At 40.7% G+C, this 24,276-nt stretch overlaps 1 protein-coding gene across 1 annotated transcript in view; it reads right to left on the bottom strand.

Moving 5' to 3' along the window:
* Positions 1-1,771: 1,771 nt before the first annotated feature.
* man1a1 (mannosidase, alpha, class 1A, member 1) overlaps positions 1,772-24,276 on the bottom strand; it is a 99,236-nt gene continuing 76,731 nt past the window's right edge. Inside the window, 8 exon segments of the mRNA XM_069172280.1 lie at positions 1,772-6,028; positions 7,577-7,692; positions 8,045-8,217; positions 8,779-8,998; positions 10,978-11,093; positions 15,011-15,074; positions 15,077-15,106; positions 15,269-15,392. Coding sequence (XP_069028381.1) covers positions 5,902-6,028; positions 7,577-7,692; positions 8,045-8,217; positions 8,779-8,998; positions 10,978-11,093; positions 15,011-15,074; positions 15,077-15,106; positions 15,269-15,392 — 970 coding nt within the window. The 3' untranslated portion in view covers positions 1,772-5,901.

Below are 24,276 nucleotides of genomic sequence, written 5' to 3'. Positions count from 1 at the left end.
GGTTCCTACGTGAGCAAACAACAACTGGAAGGAAAAACAGCTTTTTAACGGGAAGAAAAAAACCTCCGACAGAACCCGACTCGGAGGCGAAGCGGCCGTCTGCCTCGACCGGCTGGAAGGGAGAGGAGAGCGGAGAGAGAAAAGAACAGCATAGAGACGCAAACAAACAAACAAACAAACAAACAAACAAACAAACAAACAAACGGCGAACACAGATCTGAAAACATGCCGCTCTGGAGACACCTGCGGGAAGATACTGTGGAACTTCTGAAAATAAGGAACTACAAGAGTCCAGAACTAGAAGAGAAAAACAACAACAAACACCAACAAACAACCACACCAAACAAACAACAACAAACACCAAACAAACACCAACAAACACCAAAGAAACACCAAAGAAACACCAACAAACACCAAACAAACACCAACAACACACCAAACAAACACCAAAGAAAGACCAAAGAAAACACCAAAGAAACACGATCCAAACACGCCACTTAATAAAAGATTTTTTTTTATTCACAATAGAAGTGTAACAAATATAGTTTATTAAAAAGTCTGCTGTTCATTAATATCCTTTTAATCCATACGCTCAGAAGGATTTTTATATAAATGTAGAACGGCCCCATTTTGCCGGAATGGAATATTTACATTTTTTTTTTTCAATAATAATAATAATAATAATATTAACACAATAAAACTAATTTCCCCACAAAATTAAATTCTTGCATATAAATGCAAAGTAAACTATGTGCAATGGAATGATTATCAGCAATATTTTTTGTACAGATACATTTCTGAGGTTGGTTTCACACATTTAAAAACCTGTTCTAAAGGGGAAATGCCAACCATTTTAAGGATTTCGATGATTTGATTCCCGGGGACACGTCAGCTATGTTTAGTGGTTGTGCACCACCTTACGAAGGAAAATAATAATAATGAAACAAAACAAAACAAAAAAATGTCTGTGAATAAATTAAAACATTTCTTTTGGTGCATTTTGACAAAGACTGACTTCACTGTGAAATTCCCGCCCAAAAAACGGGCGGCATTCCCCTTTAATGTTCACTAATAGAAAGGCATTGGAGCGCAACGGATCGTCAACACGATGCTCAGAAAAGAAAAAAAGAAACGGGTGAAAAAATAAAAAAGCACGCACGCGAAGGACGACGACGTCACGCGACGTGAAGCGGACCTCGTCGATCGACAAAGCCGCTTTAACATCTCTGCGATTTTCTCCCTGTTCAGGTGGTAAAAGGACCAAATCAGAGTCACGCACATTTTCAGCAATCCGACCAATCGCAGGGCTCAAAAATCCCGACTTCCTCCGGAGGGAAAACGCAGCAGAGCAGCCCTTTTAACGTCCCCCCCCCCCCCCCCCCCAAAAAAAAAAAGTTATTTCAACATATTTATAATCCTCAAAACGCACTAAATAAAACCACATTTTTATACTGAAGAACTGCACTAACAGGAAACCACGTCAAGTATCCATCACATCACGAGAAACTTATTGATCTGTAACCGGACAAAGATAATCAGAATCTATAAATGATTTAAGAAAGATTTATACCTTAATGTCACAACGGAGCCTAAAATAGACGCTTTTTTAAATGAAGTTCTGAATGGAGTTTTTAAATATCTTCAAAAACACAGTTTGAACCTGTTAACTGATACCGTTATTGATCATTAACATGAAGTTAAAAGTGTTTTGTTTTTTTAGGCAGAAACTCATAATTCTGTAGTTCCAACTCATTTTTTCTTGGTTTTTTTACATCAATGCAAAGTGAAATTTCTTTTTGAGGGTTTAAGATTTAAATAAGATATTTCCAACTATGTAAAATTGACACTTTTTAAAAACATTTTTTTAAACTTTCTACGCAGCGAAAAAAAAACCCGTATCGATTAATCTATAAAATAACCAGTAGATTAACGTGACGATGACGATAAATGGTGAGTTGCGGCCCCAAAAATTCAGAGATGAAGTTGATCTACGAAAACTAATCTCTCATTTTGATAATCTGCTGCCTTAAATAGGACATTAACGAACATTTACCAACATTAACAAGTGACTTTTTTGGGGGGGATTAAATCCGATTATGCAGCAAAAATCAACAAACTTTGTTGGACAACATACAAAAAAAAAAAAATCCCACTTTCCTTCATTGCAAGCGTCCTCTGGTCCAATAAGGTGAGAAAATGTCCACGTTGCCTTTTCAAAAACGAAGATCTTGTGAACACGTCAACTAAAAACACTGAAAAAGCAGAATTACGAGTGCGTCCTTTAAATCTGCAGCATTTCAGCTTCGATCATTGTCAGGTTTTTTTTTTTTATTTTTTGTTTTTTACTGTCGACTCATCGCGACCTGCCGTCTTAACGCGACGCTGCGCGTGGAAAAAAAACAAACTCTGCTATGCTCTTGCACGTGTGGATTTTGTGCTTTCTGAGATAAAATAAAGTAAAATTTAAAAAAAAAAACGCGTTTAAAAAAAGAAGAAAAAAAAATGCGTATAAAATAGTCTTCACTTCACATTGGATGGTACATTCATTCAGTTTCCTCCCGAAAGGCTCTTTGAACGACGCCCCCCGGTGGTTTCTTCGCCCTCTTTCTCACATTCACTTAATATGATCTTAAAGGTACCATGTGTGGCTTTAAAATAAAAAAACCACCGTTAAACTGATATCTGTTGCTCTTAAACTTAAAGACCTTTACAAATAATACAGATTTTGAACGTTACATTAGTCTGTTTCGGAAGATAAACAAACGCTGAACCCCCACAGCGCCACCTCGGGTGTCGTCGGCGTCCTAGATTCACTACGTTAAGAGAATAAATTAACACAATCAGCAAAAAAAATAATAATAAAAAAATGGAAAAAGAAATAAAACCATTACAATACGTCATCACGTGGAGAATAAATGCCACATTAACGAAACAGATGAAAACACGTCAGCACTGCTGTCATCTGTACAGTGATATAGAAAGAAGATGAGGGGGAGGGGGGGGGGAGGAAGAGAGGGGGGGGGATTTGTCACAGCTCAGGAAATTAACTATGTATTAAAACAGGAAGTCCTACTGAATGATATGTTATTGTTGTCGGTGAAAACACGGCCAGGGCTTCTTATTTTTGGTTTTTATGTTTTCCACCCCCAAAAAAAGAAGAAGAAGAAAAAAAAAAAGAACTAAATCTGAATTCAGCAGAGTTACGTTTGAATATTCGATGAGAACGAATATTTGCGGCACAAACACGGGACGATGGTGCAGAATGCTTTTTTTCTTTTTAATCGGAGCTCTATTTGTTTCCTGTAAATTGCCCCGATTCAGCATCTTTCTGTAGCAGCAAACTGGTGAAAGTCAGTTTAAAAACAAAAACAAACTAAAACTAAGCGAGATTGAGTTTTATTCAGATTTATTTAGAGGCTGAATGTCTTTTCAATTTAAACTGTCACTCAGTCTGTCAGAGATCAAATAAATCTCAATCATTACCGCGAAGTCTGTTCAAAGCTCATTTTTTAGGAGCTGGAGAATTGAAAAAAATAAACAAAATAAAGTCTCAAAGTGATGAAGACTTCTTTGCATCTCAGTTACAAGATTTCACTTTTTTTTTTTTTTTTTTTTTTTGATGAGCTGGGAAAAAAAAAAAAAAAAATCATTATTTTTTTTAAATTATTGAAGCTATTTACAACATTTGTAAATATTTACTGATTGACATGATTGTTCCCAAAAAGTTCAAAAGTTTGTATATAAATTTCTATTTCTTTATATATTTGACTTTTCAAGTCTGCAGGTCTTTGAGCCCATGTTTTCATGTGGGCTGTAATTACAGCCTGCCACCACTAGATGTCAGTGCAGTAAAAGGAAACACCAGCTGAGTCCTCTACCGGTCTCACATCATTACAGGTTTACTACCAAAACTTGACGATTCACAAGAAAGAAAAGTGTAAATTACAGAGATTATTCATTTAATTCTGAAATCTTATTATAAAATCCTCTTCTGGGGGGGTCCGATCTCACCGGGAAGAAGTTTTCACCAACTCTGGAGATATTTCCAAGCCAAAATTACTCAAATAACAAAGCGGGAATTATCTTTTTTGTTTTGGTTTAATCCTCATCAGAGACGTGGAAACTGTATTTACAGCTGCGAGACTATTTTTTTGTTTTTTAAACTCTGTTTCGTGTGACTCCCTCCTCGACGGTGAAGGCACCGGATCGAAGACTAAACCGGATTAAATCTGGCCGCGGGGTCTTTTGCGGCGTCGGGACGAATCTCTAACCGTGAAATTCGACTAAATAACCGAGTCGTGGGAAGAAACGAACGACGACGACGGCAAAACACGAAGTCGCACAAAAATGAAACAGAAACCCAATCTCGCGGTAAAAGATGCGTCGCATCAAGTATGGCTTCTTCTTCTGCGCGTGAAGGTGAGAAATGAAACCAAAAGAAGTCGAGCGTCTGCGTCTCCTCACGGAGGAGAGAAGAAGGTTCGACCGATAACGCGATCGAGGTCTTCGTCGGTGGCTCCCAAAAGTCCAGTTTTTTTTTTACGCATTCAAATGTACAAATGTAAAGATGTTAACATTTTGAAGGTGGTGAATATCAAGAACAAATCTTTTCTGAACTGATACGCGTCAAAAAGTTTATACTTCGTCTTGAATACACTAAAACAAAAAACCTCCATAACATTTCACACTCTTCACCTCATCTCCATGGAGACCATGAAAAGCATCTGAAAGCTCCAACGAACGGAGGTCGGACTGAGATCTTTTTTTTTTTTTTTTTGGTCCAATGCTTTAGTTCACTTTCAAAACCCTGTATTCATTTAGCAATTTGGTTTTTTTCATTTTTTTTTTTTTTTTTTTTTTTTTAACCAGCTAGAAAAGACGAGATTAAGTTACGGAAAATCGAGCACACACACAGAGGGGGAGAAAAAAAATAAAAAAAATAAAATAAAATAAAATAAAAGTCGAACCCCCCCGTTTCAAATATGACAAAACAGAAATAAATCCAAAAAAGCCATCAGAGATACAGATAAAACATCAGAAGAAGAAGAAGCTTGGCGTAAACATGGCGGTGGGAGCGGGGGGGGAGCGGGGGGGGGGGGGGGGGGGGGGGGGGGGGCTGAAATTCGTAGAAAAGCCCAGCGTTCCCATGACGACACCTGGAAAAGCTGAGAGGAGGCGGGGCGCCAGCGTTCGGCGCCAGGAAAACTGTTATTTTCCCGTTTCGGGAGTGGAAGCGTTACAGCAGAAGGAAAAAACAAACAAACAAAACAAACAAAAACAACACGTGAAGTCCTTTGGAGTCGACTTCGTGATCCTCGGTCCCAAAACAATCCTCCGGGGTCGCCTTTCAACGTTCAGATTACGTTTGGTATCCGTCGCCGCGCCTCCTCCTCGGAAAAACGAACGGATAAAGAGACTGCGCCGTCGCTACGGAAACAACAAAGCCACCGATGAATAACGTGATAGGACGACAGGTGACAGGCGCTTCGGATTGAACCGACAAACCCAAGAAGCGAAAGAAAAACGACGACGTCTTCGGAAAGAAAACCGCATTTTTTTTTAAAATTATTATTATTTTTTATTGTGACGCAATTCACCGTTTTGTGAATCTGAACTCGTGACGAGGAGGATTTGTTACATTTTTTTTTATTTCTTTTGAAGAAAGCTATCACGTTATCCAGCAGTAAATATGCTGCTTTAATTCAGCTCAACCAGAGGCCCAAAAAAAAAAAAAAGTAAAGTGAAATCCGACGGAGTCGCGTCTGTAACCACGGAAACGGTGAAACCCGTTCAGACAGACGGACGGCCGGAGGCTCAGATATACAGGATCAGAGGTTTTTCCCCGCACTCGTCGGCGCCGGAGTCGGGACGGGCCGGAGTCGGGACGGGGCGGAGGTCCGCTTACTCCACCTCGTTGGGTCCGTCCGTCGGGTCTTTCCTGATGACCGGCAGCGGGTGAGCCTCGGTGTTGAAGACCCAGTGTTCGAACGGGAGGTGGTCGTCGTCGGAGAAGAGCAGGTAGAGATACCTGGAGGACGAACACGAGGGACACAAGGAGCGTTACTGAGGCAACGGCGGGGGAAACAAACAAATAACTCGTACACAGAAATATTCTGGTCTTTGGAAGAAAGTGTGTGAGTTCAACAAATCAAAATGTTTTGGTGTACTTCTGTTTCTAACAGGGAGCCCTGGAGGTCAGGCTCATTTTAAAGCAAGTCCATTTCCTTCTTTTTACCACAACAACTGGAACATCAATAAACTTCAGTCCGATTCTTCTGAACTCTCCGAGTGAAAAACAAAACAAAAAGCCTGGTGGTCAAGTTAGATTCTTCTGTCACTTTAATGAGATTAATGCAAATGAGACATTTTATTTTTTTCCCCTTCGAAGTGTTTAACGAAGCCGACATAAAAAAAAACAACAAAAAAAACATCCATTTCTCATTTTAACGTCGGATGTCTGGAAATAAACATTAATAATCGGTGTATTGATTCGGTGATGTTGGTGATTTTTTAAAAATCTTTTTATTGAATTTGCTAATCTTCAAACGTATTTATAAATCCTCACGTAAACAGACTCAATGGACAAACGTCTTTTTGTCAACTTCTTTACCGACAAACTCCGACTTGGATCATTTTAAACTGAAATTATTCTGCGTTTCTGTATTCGTTCGCTAATCGTTAATATTTTCCCGTTGAGTTTTGGGTCCTAAAATTTTACACTTATTGTTGAGTTTTTTTTTTTTTTTTATTCGCACCGTCTCTGGTGTTGTAAGTTGAGTTTTTATGTATTTTAAAAGCCAATATTATGGACCGGCGTGGCAAAATTAGCCGCGGCAATAAATGGCTAAAAGCTACACACTTGTCACTATGCAAATGAACATTAAATAAAAAATAATATATATATATATTTTTTTAAATGCTTAATTAAAAAGCAGTTGAAATGAACAACAAACTGTTTTGCAGCTGGATCAAACACACTTGACGTGAAATACATAAAGACAGCAAATTTTTCCTGTTTTTTTTTTCCTCCTTTGCGTGTGCAGAAACACACACGCACACACACACACACACACACACACACACACACACACACACACATAGAAACCCTGTTTTTTTTTTAATCACTTTATAATAGTGCTGTAAGGTGGGCGAGCGAGGTATCTTTCACATAGCTGAACTCCACCCAAACCATCTGAATAAGCTTATTCATGAAAACAATAGCACATTTTGAAGGGGGGAGGGGGGACTGAAAGAAACACGTCTAAGTAAAAAAAAAAAACAACAAAAAAAAACTGGCATATGGCTGGAAACCTATGAAACCAGAGGGGCTTTTAATTTGAAAAGTCAGCATCTCTCACTCGCTCCTTGTAGCTCCGCCCCCTCTGTTGCAATCCCGCTGAAAAATATTTGTATTCATGTTATTTACCGACTATACGAGCACACGTTTGTTTCCAGCTCAGTGCCGGGAGTCTCTGCTGTGTTTGCGTCCTCTGATCTCTGTGTGTCTCATTTGCCATGACAACTTGAATTTGTGTGTGTGTGTGTGTGTGTGTGTGTGTGTGTGCGTCCGTCTTACTTGAGCGTCTCGGCCAAGTAGAAGCTCTGCTGCACGTCGTCGTGGTTCGGAGAGGAAGCGTAGACGTCTCTGACGCCGCTGTAGCCTCCTTCTACTTTACAGTGCTGCTCCAAGGCCTGAAGACGGACAGAAACGGGGAGGAAGATGGAGATGAAGAGAAGAGGAAGGAAGGAAGGGCCAATCGGTGACCGGCAACGTCGATGAAGCTCTTTACGTACTTAAAAATATCACAGCACCTCGGGAGGGGGGGGGGGTGAAGCTATAATATAAAAACTTGAGTTAAATAAATTGACCTTCTCGTTCGCTCTTTCTTCCTCGTTTGTTGTTGTTTTTTTTCTCTGGAAAACTGACAGCTAATTCTATTTTTTTTTTTTTTTTTGGACAGAATCTCTCGACTTCCTATTTTATTTATATTTTTTAAATGAAATATCACAAGAAGTCCTTTTTGAATAAGCGAAGGCGCGTCACCTGAACGGCCTCCCAGCCCCACTCCCTGTACTTGGGGTCGTGGGTGAACCTCCACATGTACATGTAGGTCTCGATGACCTCGGGGCGCAGGATGAAGTACTTCTCGTTCTGACGGGTGGCGATGGCCTCGACCCCGCCGTCGAAACGAAACGCCTCCGGGCCGAGCTTCAAATCTACGAAGGAGGAAGAGGAGGAGAAAAAAAAAAATAAAGAAACGGCAGCTTCAGGGACGTTCATCCCTTTTGACCTCATGCTATTTATCCAGATATTTACATGATGTTAGGGTAAGTTATGGATGTCGGCGCGGAACAACGTCGCAAAACTTCAGGTCAGCGTTCGCTCAAAGGAAATAACGCTATTCAGCCCGGTGACTCAGCGCCCGACTTCAGGATGGATTTAAATACAAAGGAGAAAGAAAACAAAAAAATCCAATTTACGTGATTTGAAGATTAAAAATAAAAGACGCGAAAAACACTTTTAAAAGACAGTAAAATGACTTTTTTTCTTTGTAAAAAAAACTAATTTTAAATCTCCCAGTTTAAAGGATGTGACAATAAAGTCGAGCAAAATAACTTTAAAAGCAGTCAATATTTATAAATATTTAATATCTGTAGCTTTGTAGAAAAAAATGTGGATTTGGGTAAAAAAAAGAAGAAAAAAAGATGAATTTTCGAGAAAAAAAACGAGATTTCTTTTGAAAATAAATCCGAGGATTGAATGAAACGTGTATTTACTGGTGCGGGCGTAGGACTCGTGGCAGGTGCGGGCGATCTCGGCCGCCTGCTCCATCTGGTGGCCCGTCTTGTCGCTGGGCGCCCCGTCGGCCCCCAGGGCGATCATGCCGCCCGCGAAACAGGTCAGGTGACCCATCTTGTGCTCCAGCAGGCCCCCCTTCCACTCGGCGATGTAGGTCAGCCCGCCGCTCGACTTCCTCATCAGGTTGGTTTCTATCGCCTTAAAAAGACACGATAATAAACGGCGTCAATCTGAACGTTTTAACTGCAACACAGGCCTGTCAATCAAACAGAACACGCCCCCCCAAAAAACACATCTTTTTGAATCTTATTTTCTTATTAATGAGGAATTATTTTCAGATGAACCTCCAGAAAACTAATAAGAAGGAGCGACTGTAGCTAAAAACACCGAGATAACAGGTGGACACATTTTATTGACTTAGAATTTCATGAGAGAAGTTGAATGGGAGTCTATGGAGGCTTTTCTTGGAGGCACCCTCTAGTGGCACTCGGTGGTATTGCACCTTAAGACGCTTCCGCATCCACCTCATCGAGCTACGTCCGCTTTTATATCCAGTCTACGTCGGTATCACGTTATTGTATCAAAACACGGACGCCGCGTGTCAATATTGTATTGTCAAAAAACAGATAAACAGGAACGTCAGGTGCATGAACGCGTGGAGAAAAAATATTTTAATGACAGAGGAGCAACATCTCTTTCTAGAACCAACGAAAAGCCGATCTTGTTCTCAATCATTTAAAAAAAAAAAAAAAAAAAGTGTTCTGCTCACATATGTACTTTTCATCTACAGATAACTAAACCGCCTGATGGATAAATTATGAGTTCATGACTAGATCGCTAGATTTCCCTAAAAAAAAAAAAAAGGGTCATGAACTGATCGTGAAAAAAGCCACTGAAAATGTTCTGATTAATGAATTTACTAAATATTGCAGCTCTAGATGAGCTCATATTCTCGGCCCGGATTACTTAGCGCTCCAGATAAAAGACAAAAACACAAGTATTTGATGTATTTTGGGCGAGTTGACCCTTTAATTCAACCCAGATTAAACAGAACCGACTAAAATCATTATTTTCAGTGTGTCGGATCCATTGTCCGGCTGCTTCCCTCCTTCCGGGGCCGCTCCTCGACAAATAAAACTCAAGAATGCCCATAATCCTCCGAGATCAAGAGGGATTATGGGTAAAGTATCCCCTGCATGTTGAATTCATTGCCCCCCCCCCCCCGCCCCCCCGGCGTGCTCCGGAAACAGCTGAGACCCGTCGCCACGACTTAAGTTGACGGTTTGTTTTAACGCTGCGTCCTCTGGGTTTATTTCACGTTCTTCCCGTCTCCGTCTTGTTATACGTGCGTGTAAATTCGCTTATCGGGATTACGAGAGATAAAAATCACAAATTTAGGCGAACAAAAAAACCAACAAAAAAAACATCAAATCTACAGAGGATTTTTTTTTTTTTAATCCCGATAAAACGAGCGAGCGCTCGGCGAACTTCAAGGTCGTCCGGGGCTACTAGATTTCCAGCGCTGTGGCCCGCAGACAGAAATAATTACCCCAGCGTGACCACTCTTTTAACATCTGAAGCCGACCTCGGGTTTGTTGTCCGCTATTATCCAAAGAGTGTTTATTACGAGTCGGAGGGAAGCCGAAACCCCCGCCGAGTGTAAATCCATGCGGCTCAGCAAACACGCTTGTATAAAACTCAAACTAGAGGTCACCGGCTGTATGTATAACACTCAGTTTTCTAGTGAAGGAGGAGGGAGGGGAGGGGCGGCGGGGGGGGGGGGGGGTAATTCACATATATTGATAATGAAATGGCAATAGCATCAGAGCTTTCAGAAAAAAACAACACAGACGTTTTTTTTTTTTTAAAGAATTTGCAGTCAATAGAGACTAAACAGAAAGTTAAAGATTTATACGCTCCATATTACGACATTAAAAGTTGGCGTTTTCATCGATTTGATCGTTTGTTTCGTGCGCAGTTTCAAGCTCGCTGTCTTTAAGGGTAACGATTAAAATGCCGATCGCTCGACTCGTTGATCAGCTGACGATCGTAAAGTCTACGACTGAAACGAAGAACAATCCTGCCGTCTGTTTTTGCTCTCGACCTCAAGTCTGACTGATGAGCTCTCTGATATGTGTGTGTGTGTGTGTGCGTGTGTGTGTGTGTGTGTGTGTTACCTGCAGCGCGTCGTAGTACATCTTCTTGCCTTCCTCGTCCGTCTTGTCAGACATCAGCCAGGCTTTGAGCAGGTACTCATAGAAACTGTCGCCCAGGCCGCCCACAGACACGTGATCTGCAACACACACACACACACATAAACACAAGTGTGTAACACACACACAAACACACAAACAGGCCTGTAGGTCTGCTGGGTTAAATCACGACTACCATCCACAGATCATCCTCACGTGACAGGAGGCCTGGATGTAACGTGAAGAGAGCGTACCTGCAGCCTGTGATTTACTACAGTATTATGCATGTGTGTGTGTGTGTGTGTGTGTGTGTGTGTGTGTGTGTGTGTGTGTGTGTGTCAGCCCCGTCGCATTTCTGCATTTGTCCTGCAGATCATCAGTGAAGGCTCATCCATATGCATGCATGCTGTCGTTAACAGCCCCCCCCCCCTCCCTCCCTCCCTCCCTCCCTCCCTCCCTGTTTGTGGAGTGCAGAGATTAAACGTCAGCCGTGATCACGTCGATGGTTGAAGATTTGTTTTTTTGTCTTTTTTTTTTAAGGCTACGTGCCCTTTTACAGGTTCAATAATAAACAGAAGCCACGAGCCAATCGAGAGACACGACATCCCACTTTAAAATAAAAAAAAAAATAAAAATAGAGCCTCAGCGATCTGCCAGGCGACATTTCAGCTGTCTGTGATTATAAATGCATTTGCGCAACACACGGTTCTGATATATTATTAGAAAACGCAGGGCAAGGCCGGAAACCGTGACAACGAGTTCGTGTTGCGAGCTGTCTGTCTGAGCGGTCAAACAAACAAACAAAAAAAAACACTCCACTTACACACGAGTGGGTGTTACATAGACGACGGAGAGCACTTCAGGAAAGCTGCGGTGTCGAGATATTTTTCAGACGACGTTAGGCTGCAAACATCCCTGGGTTATAATTTATTCAGCGAGCGCATTCCCCACCACGACTGCATAATTACAGATTTTTTTTTTTCCCTGACTGTTTTCCTTTTTCTTTGGTTTGAACTCAAACTGCTAATTGAATATCGTCATTTGCATAAAGTGCTCGGATGAAAACACAAGTTACCAGCTCTGGTTAAGAGTGTCAGCTAAATGCCTGCGATTACAACCGTGCCTTTCAGGAGGGTCTTTGTTTATTTCAGTGTGAAGGACAATAATAATTTTTAAAAAAAGCGAGTTGACCGGAGGTGCAGTTCCACATTTAACCATCACAGACACCAGCAAAAAAGAAAAAAAGAAAAAAACAACAACACAAAAAACCCCTCAAAACCTGACTCTAATAAAGAACTCTAAGAAAAGCTGAAAGCGTATAAGTGGGTATAAAAACACAAAATAATAAAACCAGATGTATGGATTTCTGATTTAGAGCCACACGTGATACCATTAAGATAAAATGGGCGCTTGGAAATCTGAGCAGGAAAAGTAATTCCACTTCATTTATTTCAAATGTGAAAGTCCTACAAGCGAGAAGGAGAGTTAAACAAAAAGAAGGAAAAACAACTTTGCTGTTTCAGGTGATTTCAGTCTTCATTTGCGCCTCTGCATGTTGTTCTTACTAATCAGTTCAGACTCTAATTAAATGACAAAGAACACGATGATTCTCTACTTCTTCGAATGCAAAGCAGCGTTTCAAACGGGAGGCCTGGATGTAATATATATATATATATATATATATATATATATATGAGGAAGCTCTAAAACTCTAAAATAAACGTGAGCCGTTTCTGCCCTCTAGTGGTCAAAAATGATTAAAGCAGCTTTTAGGCTGAAATCTTTAAATTCACGCCCACTCTTGTGAAGCGTCCCTTTTCCATAGATCTCCTCAGCTGAGTTTTCTCCATCATCTCTCCATCATCTAACAGCCGTCATTAGGACGAGCTTTTAGCAGCGGATTGATCTCCGAGCATGCACCTCTCTTTCTACATTTGCGTATTAAAAAAAAGAAATGTTTTGCATTCCCTTTATACTCGGCGCCTCCATTTCTCTTCCTCTTCCATCCAGTATCACCCCTCTATCATTATTATCATTACCTGTTACAGCCGCACGGTTTGAAGAGTCTGATAATGGATTTAAAATTACAGCCCGTTGCCTGCCACCCGTCTGAAAGGACACGGACACGTCGGAGGAAGAGGAATCGGGCGGCGGAGGGAGCGCGAAACACAATTGGCGATGACACGGGTGGGGGGTGGGGTGGTGGTGGTGGTGGTGACTGGCAGGTTCACGGGAAATGTAAAGTGAGTCAACAGGGTTCAAATAGAAAAGTGTGACGAGACACGATGAGGAGGAAGAGCAGAGGAAGACGAGAGGGCGACCTCACTGCAATGTATCTCTATCGGTGCCGTAAACTTCAGGTAAATATATCATTCGAAATTTTTGCTTTAAATTATCGTCAGTCACCGTTGCCGGGGGTTACCACCTCTAGCATAACAACACGTTATTTACAACGGTGCTTTTTCGAACAGAAAACTGTAATCAGATGTGATTTTCAAAAATCATTATTCAAGAGAATTCAAAAGGAGTTAAGAGGGATTGAAAGAAAAACTGAATGTTAGATGAAGTAATAATGAATTTTAAATGATGGAAAACGACAATCACTTTTATATATACGTTCATCTGCAAAAGGACATACAGCCCAAATTTTAAAACAAATGGTCACAAACTAAAAGCTGCCTCACTATTAAGTTTAATTTACAGTAGTAGTAGTAACCATTATTTTCATTGCTTATTAATCTGATGGCTATTTTATCAATTCATTATTTAATTGTTTGGGCCATAAAATGTAATAAAATATTAGGAATATTATGCATATGAACCCAAACTGATGTATTAATATTTATAATAATTGCGTCCAATTTGCTGCCATAAAGGACAAAGTACACAAGTTGAATATCAAATTTTAAAACCTGACACCAGTGAAGTATTTTTTGACCATATTTGCTTAAAAAAACGACTTGAGAGGTGGATTAATTATCAAAACAAACACAGGCAGGTTTTGGTTCTGAATCATTGTGTAGTAAACAAAAAACGAGTCGGTGTACTTGAGCGCAGTCAGGAGCCGAAGTATTGTTGTGGCAAAAGATGATTTATGCACAACGCGGACAAATTAAAATATAATTAACACCTTTAAAACCGTCACTCCGAGCTGCAGACAGTGTAATGATGATAATAGTAGTATGTTGCGTTCTGCTGTTATTCGGGTTCAAATTACACGTGTGGAAGAGTTTTCTGGGAAAGATCGACATAAAGTGCAAAGCAGTAATCCAGACAAGTTGTAATTTGCATGCATTGAGTGTTTTGGTGTCGTCTCGGACAACCAAACAGTCTAAAGAGTCTAACCTTCGTGACATTCTTCGAGTGATAAATGCAAATCTTTATTAGTGTTTCCGGTATCGGACTCAAAAGTCCATTTAATTATTAACCCGAAAGATTTCAGCCTGCGATTCTTACTTTAATTACACACTTAACTGTTGTGGAGGAAATTTGTGCCATGAGATACACATGAAATGTGACAAATCGGAGAGAAAGCCTTCACTAATTTAAAGTACGTAACAATATTTCAGGATATTATAATAACAAACGATTGATCCAAATAAGAAGTATAAAACTAACAAGAAAATACCCGAGCACCAGAGTCGAGCCTTGAGGGACACCGAAGTAAATGTTTTTTTTTAAATTCAAATTCCAGCTTGTTGGCTTTCTCACTACGTTATCTGGTGAATTACCGCTCATTCTGAATGTTTAAGGGTGAAGCTACGATATTCAAGCACTACATTTGTAGAGTAGATATTTTTCCCCCGAGTGCGGCATTTAAAAAAAAAAATTGTTCAAAAATATGCGTTTTTCTTTCAAGATTTTTTTTTGTTTTTGTTTTCAGATTTTAACAATCAACACACAAACTATATGTGAAAAGAAGTGTATTCGGTATACCGGCTCCAAAACGCTCACTAGCGCCCCCCAGCTTGGCGTTTTCAGCAGAGTGGAAGCGATAGAGGCGGTGAGGAGGACTTACGTTGGCCCCACTGGCCGCTGTTGGGGTTCAGGTAGTTGGGGTAGAGGCCCTGAGGTTTATCCAGCCCGATTTCAGCACTTTACGGATGTTCATGACCTGATAATAAAAGAAAGAAGACAAATGCCACTTTAAAGTTCTACGTCGTATTTAAAACATACAAGTTGTTTATGCACAAAACGAAACTTTGGGCAGCCACCAAATGTAAAAAAAAACAAAAAAAACAACCCTAAGTGTTCTCGTTTTCTCCGGTTTTGTTACCTTCTGAGCGAACTCCGGATTTCCCGACAGCTTGCTGAGGTGCATGAACTCCAGATGTAAGGTGCCGTACTCGGCCAGGATGCTGCTGCCACCCGATGCCCACGGCCAGTTTCTACCGATACCGCTGGGACACAGACAGAAGCAGAGGGAGACGCAAGTTCTGGTTAATATAAAAATAAAGTAACAAAAATATACTGAATTTCAACCAAAAGTGCAAAAGAGACAAACTTAAAAACTTAAACTTTCTATTTTTAAGCATTTTCACTATAAATTATAACAAATCATCTTGAACTTTTAAGCTACATGCGGAAGCACATTTTTTTTTTTAAACATGTTTCAACTTGTTTACGTTTCTCAAGACAAAAGAAACCTGCTTGTCTTGAACTGGCGATGAGTCGTCATAAAAAAAGTCAGTTTGAAACTTTGTCTTAGAGACTCAACGGTGACACTTTAAATCGTGAAGACTCCTAAAATGCTTCTGTAATTTAGATTTAAAACAAAGTTGTCTCTGGCTTTAAGTGACGTCTACAAACAGATTCTTAAAATTGATTAAAAAGAAGAAAACAAAAGGCCATCTGTGATATTCCACCTGTCGCATTTACGACCAACTTTGTGTGTCACGTTGTTTGGTAGCAGATCGTATCACCGCCGGGGTTTATTTGTCTGTCAATCACAACTCCTCCGTGCCGACGACGTTGCCGTGACGATGACGGTGCGCCGGGCTCCCGGGCCATATGTGAAGAGCTGCCATCCCTGCCACGGCCGACAAGGACGGAAGACCTCGCAACCAGTGCGTGTGTGTGTGTGTGTGTGTGTGTGTGTGTGTGTGTGTGTGTGTGTGTGTGTGTGTGTGTGCGTGTGTGCGTGTGTGCGTGTGCGTGTGTGTGTGTGTGTGCTTGGATCATTAAAGCCACTGACAGATCACTTCCAGGCCGAGGACTGATGGCTCCGGATGGCGATGCTTCAACTAAACTACTCATGAATACATATTAACTATTCACCACGCTGTGAAACACACAGCAGGACGTCTGTGTGGACACGCGAACTACACACACACACACGCACACACACACACACACACACACACACACACACACACACACACACACACACACATGCAGAAGGAGGGGGGGGGGGGGGTCAGAGAAGGAGTGTGATTTGGGAGAAGAGCAGCACACACACGTATCTCTTCAGAGGTGGATGAAACATACTAATTATCCTCCTTCTTCAACTCATCATGCTCCACGAGCCATAATTTGTTCTCCATTACGCCGCGGATTTAATCAAGTCAACCAAAACACCGGCTGCAGCGTCAGGAGGAGAGCGGAGGGACATCGGGGTCAGTAAACACCACTTGGAAGAAGAAAAAAAAAAAAAAACAAATAAAACCCTCCGTTGTAGACGCTGATTAACGTGGGAGGTGTTGTATCCTCAACTCAAATCCAAACGGGGTACGACTAGGAACCGGAAAAAACAACCAAGTCGCGCCAGCAGAAGCGGATGTGGCGTTGGGAGCGTTTAGTGCTCCGGGAGGTAGTCCGGGCCTTAGCAACGGCCCTAGCAACGGGGACGAGCTCCAGTGTGTTTCAATGCTTTCGAGAGATCTTTTCTCAAAACTGAACAATTGCAGCACACAGAAACACAACAGCTAGCTCGGTCCGGTTGTCACCGAGAAATCTGCTTCAAACAAAGACATCGATGGAGTCGTGTATTTTTAAGATTTTAGCACCGTGTCACGTGTTAAAAAAAACAAACCGGTCTCGCTCGCCGCCGCTCGGATTTTAAGCCAAACGGGTCACAATATTTAATTAATTTAATAAGACCTGTGACGCGTAAAAACATTGCATTGCATATTACATGAAAATTGAATTCCAGTTATATATTCCCATGGAGGGGGGGGGGGGGGGGAGCAAACAGACACGAGCCATTGAAGAGCAGAAATATGAAGCGTAATGCCGAAACTGTTTGAACAGAGTTATTGAAGTTATTACTTAAAGCAACAGTGTGCAACAAACTATAGGAAACTCTTACAAGTGAAAGCTGCATTAATAACTGTGAATTACGACCCATTTGTAATACAAAACAATGTTGTTGTTTTTTTTTACTGTTAGCTTTTGGAGGCTAATGTTAGCGAATGTAATAAAGCTCAAACTTATGTTACGATTCAAATTTCTCCCGTATCACGGAAACTATGACATGTATGTGTGCCGTGTATCAAAACTTTTAAAAACTAACACAAACTGGAATTAGAAAAAAGCTGATATTTTTCTGAATTCTGAGTTCAATTTAGTTTTTATAGTCATTCATCCACACGGATTAAGAAGAGAAAAAGAAAATAACAGACAAAACAATTATAGAAAACAATCGATGGGACAATTTTCTGTTGTGGAAATTCTTTCTCTGTAAACTCATTGGGCTTAATTTACACAACAGGCAGTGGTACCAAGATTCATATTAAACTCTGGCTGAATAAACAAAGTTTTACTGAATTCATTCTTTTCATGTTATGTAGCCGATGACTCATGTATCTGGTACACTGTCAAAAAAAATATTACAACTCCTTTTGCGAATGATACTCAAATGTCCTGACGACCACCAACGAGAAGACTTTTAAGAGATTATTCGAGGCTTTGCACCATCTTTCATTATGAATCATGAGATCAGTCAACATCGTTCAGCTCCCACAGAAGTGATGTGATGCTGTTTGTTTTGGCGAAGCACTTCATGACAGAGTGAAATTAATTTCCTCGGCTCGCATTTTATTCTGTTTTCTATCCATCATCAAGTCAATATCAGATCAAACGAGGTAGAATTTAATCACACATGACCTCGTTCTTATTTTCTCTTAATATAACGGGTTGTCTGACACTATTTGTTTTTAATATATAACACACAGTATTGCGAGTCTCAGCTTTTAAACCAACAGAGGGAAAAAAAAAAAAAAAAAACGCAGAAAAACTGAACTCGAAACATCTACAATTAAAATTTCTTGACAACTCGATTCAGTTGATCAAACTCCCGCTGGAAAAAAAAGCCGAAAAGCTCCGAAACTCATTTTTTGGAGGTCAAGAGTACAATTTTAGTCTCTACGTTTATCCAAGGTTTTTGTTTTATTTTTGTTTTGGGGACCGTCTGCCACAGACTCAACAACGCTGTCAGAAAAACCCAAAATGTTGCATGCACTTGAGAATTCATTCATTTATATCATAAAATATCGATATTTGGCATCTATACAATATTCCCATGCAACAGTACTACGCTGTATGTCTTTTGTTCCCCCCCCCCCCCTCTCACGCTTAGTGTTGCTGCCTCCGGACAAACAGCTGAGAAATGTAACCCCCCCCCCCCCAAAAAAAAACCAAAAAAAACAAAGAAGAGGAAGGGTGTCTGTCGGATGTGACCAGGCCGACTGAGTCGTAAACATTTTTTCGACTCCCCAGCTGGGAGCGTCCGGCCCCGTGTTAACATTTCAACAACTGTTTATACCCTGTGAAGTACTCTTTCCCATTATCTTAGATAATCAAAGATAACTCGGATCGAAGCGGTTTACGCTCAGTTCCGGATCGAAAGCCTCGACCCAGAAAAAAAAAACAAAAAAAACTGGGTCATTACAGAATGACGCCGCTGTGATTTAAAACAGTTTCCACTGGAGGACGGATTCCTGTCCTCTTCCTCGTATCGTTTGACCTCTCACACCGTTAGCCATTTCCTTACGTGCTGTAAAAACTAACAATATCATACCCCGCTAGTTTTAAAACCCTCTGGTGGACTCCGCAGAGCCGGCAACAGAGATTTAATTTTTTTTTTTTTTTTTTTTTTTTAAATCTGTGGTGCCTGGCAGGCGGTAACCTGGAAAAACATGAAAAAAAAAAAAAGAAGAGTCATTTCATCTCTGTAAATTAGAACATCACACAGCGACGTGCCCTCTGATTTCATGTCAGGAAGCGCTCCTCCGTTTCTCTGAGGTTGGATGAAACCTATATTATTTTGGCTCAATTCTCTCATTTTTTATTTTATTTTTTGGGGTGTTTCTCTTTTGGTCCCTGACCTCTCTTTAACTCCTGATTTTCTGCGACTGAATTTCTTCCACCCTCTGCCTTCAATTTTTTTTTTTTTTTTTTTTTTTAAATCTATCGTACTTTTTCCTCCTCCGGGGCTTCGGGGACAAAAAAAAAAAAAAAAAAAGAAAAAGCGAATTGCGATAGATTCGCAGTTAGCAACTTAATTAGAGGACTTAAATCATGGCTGCCGTCCAGCTGCCTTCGGGCTGCTGCGAAGAGAATGAGTGTCTTTGTTCTTTAAAAGTCCTTCAGGGCCGCGAGAGCCGTGTTGTTACCAACACCAACCGATGTGTCTGCTGCAAGTACATGTGTGTATTATCATAACTGTGGCCTTGGTGAAAAACACTTATGAGGGTCCCTCCCTGTTGTTAATCCAGCGAGACCCCTACAGCCAGTCTTAGCTGGAAAATAACAAGGACCCTAAAAATAAAATACTGATATTGGGTTAAATATTGGATATAAGTCGTTTGCTTGCTTGAAATTCACTCCCATCAGACAAACATGACGCAATCTGACAGGTGGAGATTTCTTCAATATGTAAAAAGCCTACAGTTTGCCCCCATTATGTGTTTTGCTGGTAAGGTTTTGGACACCACGATCAAAAAGGTGACAAACCATGAACCTGGCAAAAAAAAAAAAAAATACAAATACAAATAAAATGTTTAAATGTTTCACCAGATGAACAAATGTCATTTTAACAGAACTTGTGCATCTAAAATTTGAGCTTTTTTTTTTTTTAGTTTTGGAAGTGGGATCAGACGCCCGTCAATCATCACAGGTCCATGACATCTTAGAGTAGCTTTGTTTTTATTGGACTTCAAGTTCTAGATATGTTTTTGTAGTTTTATTGATGTTCTGTGCCCTGCATCTGTCAAAATCAGCCTTTTTTTTTTTTTTTTTAATCATTTGGCACCTACCTGTGAAAACATACACAGAAAAGATCACTGAGGTAAAGTTTGTTCCCCTTCAACTGGTTTCTTCCCACCATCAATCTCTCGATCTTGTTCCTCTCCTGCTGCTATATGCTGATGACACTCAGCTCTACTTCACATCTATATAGTCCTGTTCAGCTTTAAGGATCCGTCCTACTCTAAAGTAGCTTTCAAATGAAAGTACAAGCCGGCTTGCCTTAAATCTTATTACGTGGTTGTCATCAGTTTTCTGCTGAGCAGAAGAAAAAAAAGCAAAAAAAAAAGCCCCTCTGTGGATTAACGAGTTCATTTTCCCGTCACATGTCGAAAGACAAGGCTCCGTGACAGAGTGGCACTTGGCGGGGTCACCCAGTGTGACAACCCCACTAGGCTGCACTAATAGAGCCATTCTCCATGTAGACCTATTAATCAAACGCCAAAACCCCAAAGAGCCCAGGATTGATTTCTTCAGTCTCGGAGCCCTTTCGCTAAGCAAGTCGGCCCCGAAACTGACATCTTTTGAGGGCCGAGGCAAAAGAGTTGCAACGGCATTAAGATGATGGTATTGATTTTAGCGGCAGTTTGACGGGAAAGTGGATATTTTCCAAAAGTTATTGCAGTCTGTAATGACGGGTGATGTATATGGTCCCTTTTTGATTTTTCTAAAGTCCGAATAAAACAATAATAAAAAAAAAAAAAACCTGATTCAGTAGTACCACTTAACGTTTTATAAAACGATTTCTTTGCCACTTGCCATTTTAAGCACCCGCCGTGTTTACAACTAAACTAAACTATCGTTTTTCAAACGTTTCACGTTAGATGGTGTGCGAGTGTGTGGGATACGATCATCACCGCGAGGCCCGTAGAGGTGATAAGCAGCTAATTTCAGATCCAGACACCTCAACAAAACTCAACACACACACACACACACACACACACACACACACACACACACACACACACACACAAAATGCCTCATCCCATTAAGGGCAGTCAGTCTGCAGTGCAGTGGGAGTGATTTGCAAGGGCTTTATCTGCCTGAATGTTAATAGAAGAGCTATGGGACATACTGGCCAAAACAGATAACGACTGAGTAACTAGTGAGTGTGTGAGTGTGTGTGTGTGTGTGTGTGTGTGAGTGTGTGTGTGTGTGTGTGTGTGTGTGTGTGTGTGTGTGTGTGTGTGTGTGTGTGGAAGTGAGACAGAAAAGTAGTGTCAGAGGAAAAGTAGGAACCAAAAGGTTCGAGTTCGGCATTTTAGCCGTCGCCATCTTTCGGCTATTTCGGAGCCCAGAGGCGACCATAATTTGGACGAGCTGGGGGAGGAGCAAACTGTGAATCTAACTCGTTCTGATTGGGGGAAACACAGGCCTGTCAATCAAACAGACACGCCCCCCCCCCCCGCCCCCCCAAACACACTGCTTTTTATAGCTCTCGTATCTAAATAATTCTCTGAGGTCAAACAATGTTTTTTTTCACACGTTTCAATGCTTTAGGTAGAAGTTGTCTGATCGTTACCGAAAATAAAGTCACATTTTTTAAGTCATCAAATTATTGTTTGACTTTGCAAAAAAAACAAAAACAAAAACAACTTACAACCACATGATTCATCATTACATATTTACTACAAGGCGGCAGACATTGATGAGACGGAGTAGAAAATAGTTCTAAAGCTTTCCGGCGATAAAAAAAAAACAAATGCGAGCAGCCTTTACGTCGCTAATATTGTTTGTTAATTCTCTATTAATTGCTATTTCGCCATTTAACAGCACATTTGATTAACAGTGCTCAGAACTTTGTCTAATCCCAAACCTTTCATCTGAAACCAAAATGCCTTTTGAGTGAATATACAATTAATTATTTCCTCGTGCGCTTGATGAATTTTCTTTTCCTCTTTTCTTTTTTTTTTTTTTTACAAGTTAATGATAAAAATTAAGCCATTTCCAAAGAATAAAAGAAGAGAGGAGAAAGTTTTCTCAAAAGTGTTTGTTTTATATAATATTTCACTTCCTAATCGTTGCAGTTTCTTTACTTTAAAGTTTAAGTCGGGGGATCTTATGAGGGACAGTACCCTCCATTTATTGGATCTCAAAAATGTCTCAGCCTGTTTCAAGTGTCTCCGAGATAAATCAAGTGGACATCAGGACAAGCTTTCCCACCCCGATGAATAATTCCTTAACATTTTTATTTTGAATTTCCACAACCAGTGCCTAAATGCCGGAGCGCCTTCATAACTGTACACGTTCCCTTTATTCGGGTTAGTTGCTCGTCATTCAAATGCCGATCAGTTGATCAGATTGTTTTTTATCCCTTATGATAAATCACAGTTTCATCATTTGTACTGCATTGAATTACAACGTTTTTTGATTCCAGGATATTCCTACGAATTGACCATACTTGGACGAGCTGGGGAGGAGTCTGACTCGACCTGATTGGATACCGGAGGACAGTAAACCACGCCCACCGATAGCGTAATCCTGACTGCACTACAGTCCTGTCAATCAAACAGGCAAAACCCACCAAACATACAGTTTTTCGAAGCCTAATTTTGAATTAATGACGGGATTATTTTCAGATCTACCGACAGAAAACCAATAATAAGGAGCGACTTTAGCTGACAACACCGAGATAACTGCTGGAGAAAATGTATTGACTTAGAATTTCGGATGTGAAACAGCCTTGAAGTCTTTGACCAGAGACTTGCAGCAGAACTCTGCTTTTCCACCTGGTTGTTCTGTTAATCTCTAAAGATCCAAATCCAGTTAAGGAACCAGATATAGTAAGACGAGCGATTTTCCCCGAGACATCTCGGTTTCCCATAATACTCACGAGCCGGTACACGGTGATACAATCAGGTCCTTTTCAAGATGACGTTAACGCCGTTCAATACAGAGATTTTATCTAAAGAAATGAACAGAAAAAAAAAAGAAAAAAAAGCCGATAGACGAGTCCCGGTGGGGAAAGTAGCAAAGATATCATCAGGCTGAAGAGAAATGTCATTTTATATCTCGTTCTCTAAAGATATTAACACATTAACAATACGTTTTTTTTCTCTGCGTCGAAGCAATAACACGTTTTAAACCGTGGCCTTATTTTGTCTCGTGGCCGCTCTGCGGGGAGCTCCGTTCGCATCGCTGCAGGATAGAGCGGTGGAAAAAAAAAAAAATAATAAGTACAGAGAGGGAATAAAGAGAAACAAGGCCATAAGAGCGGCGTGGACCTACAGCAGCATTGTCCTGAAACAGAAGCAGATATTTACTGGGTCACTCTCGGTAAGATGGATGGAAGCGAGCGCAGGACGGAGAGGGAATACAGGAGAGGAAAAGTTTAAAGAAGAAGAAGAAGAAGGAAGGAATTGAAAGTAAAACAGAGAAGGAGGGGGGCGGGGGGATGAAGGGAAGAGTTTATAATTGGGCCTCGTTTGCAAGCGGGCCTATTTGTGTTTCGCCGATTTATTCCTCCTCGATCTGGATCAAGGTTATCGAAACGATCCCGTTTTCAAAAGTACTTTCAGATTTTTTTTTCCACCTCTCCCACGACACATTTATGAAAATCTTTTTTCATCTCCTCTTGCCCTGTTTCTGCCCAACCTGCACAAGGCGAATAAAACACACCCCGCCCACGTTGAGACGAGTCGAGCGCTTGGTTTGTGTCGCAGATTATTCAGAGTGTGTAGATCGCCGGTAAAATATAGAAATTCTTCCTTTTTTTTTTTTTAAACGGCGCCTGGTTGTAATGCGTTACTCCCGCCAACAGGTGGCGGTGGAGCGCCTGAAGAACACGTGACTACCAGTTCAAAGCTTCGCCGGGTTGAAAACCTGATGGTGCGGAAAGATTGGATGCAAAATAGGAGTTTAATGGCCGCGATCAAATTTGAACTAGTATTTTGTGATAAATATAATATATAATATATAATATTATTTGTATAACTTTGAACGAATTGCGTAAAATAAATGACCAAAATTATGGAAGTGGCCGGTCAAACTCTGACCAGCTGGCTGAACAGTGGCTGTGTAGGAGAGTGTGTGTATGTGTGT

This window comes from Embiotoca jacksoni, unplaced genomic scaffold, assembly GCF_022577435.1.
Source record: "Embiotoca jacksoni isolate LCO1_2020_lvr unplaced genomic scaffold, fEmbJac1.0.p SCAF_52, whole genome shotgun sequence".
Taxonomy (NCBI): Eukaryota; Metazoa; Chordata; class Actinopteri; family Embiotocidae; genus Embiotoca; species Embiotoca jacksoni.
Note: the sequence above shows the minus strand (reverse complement) of the source record. Positions and strands in the feature narration are given on the sequence as shown.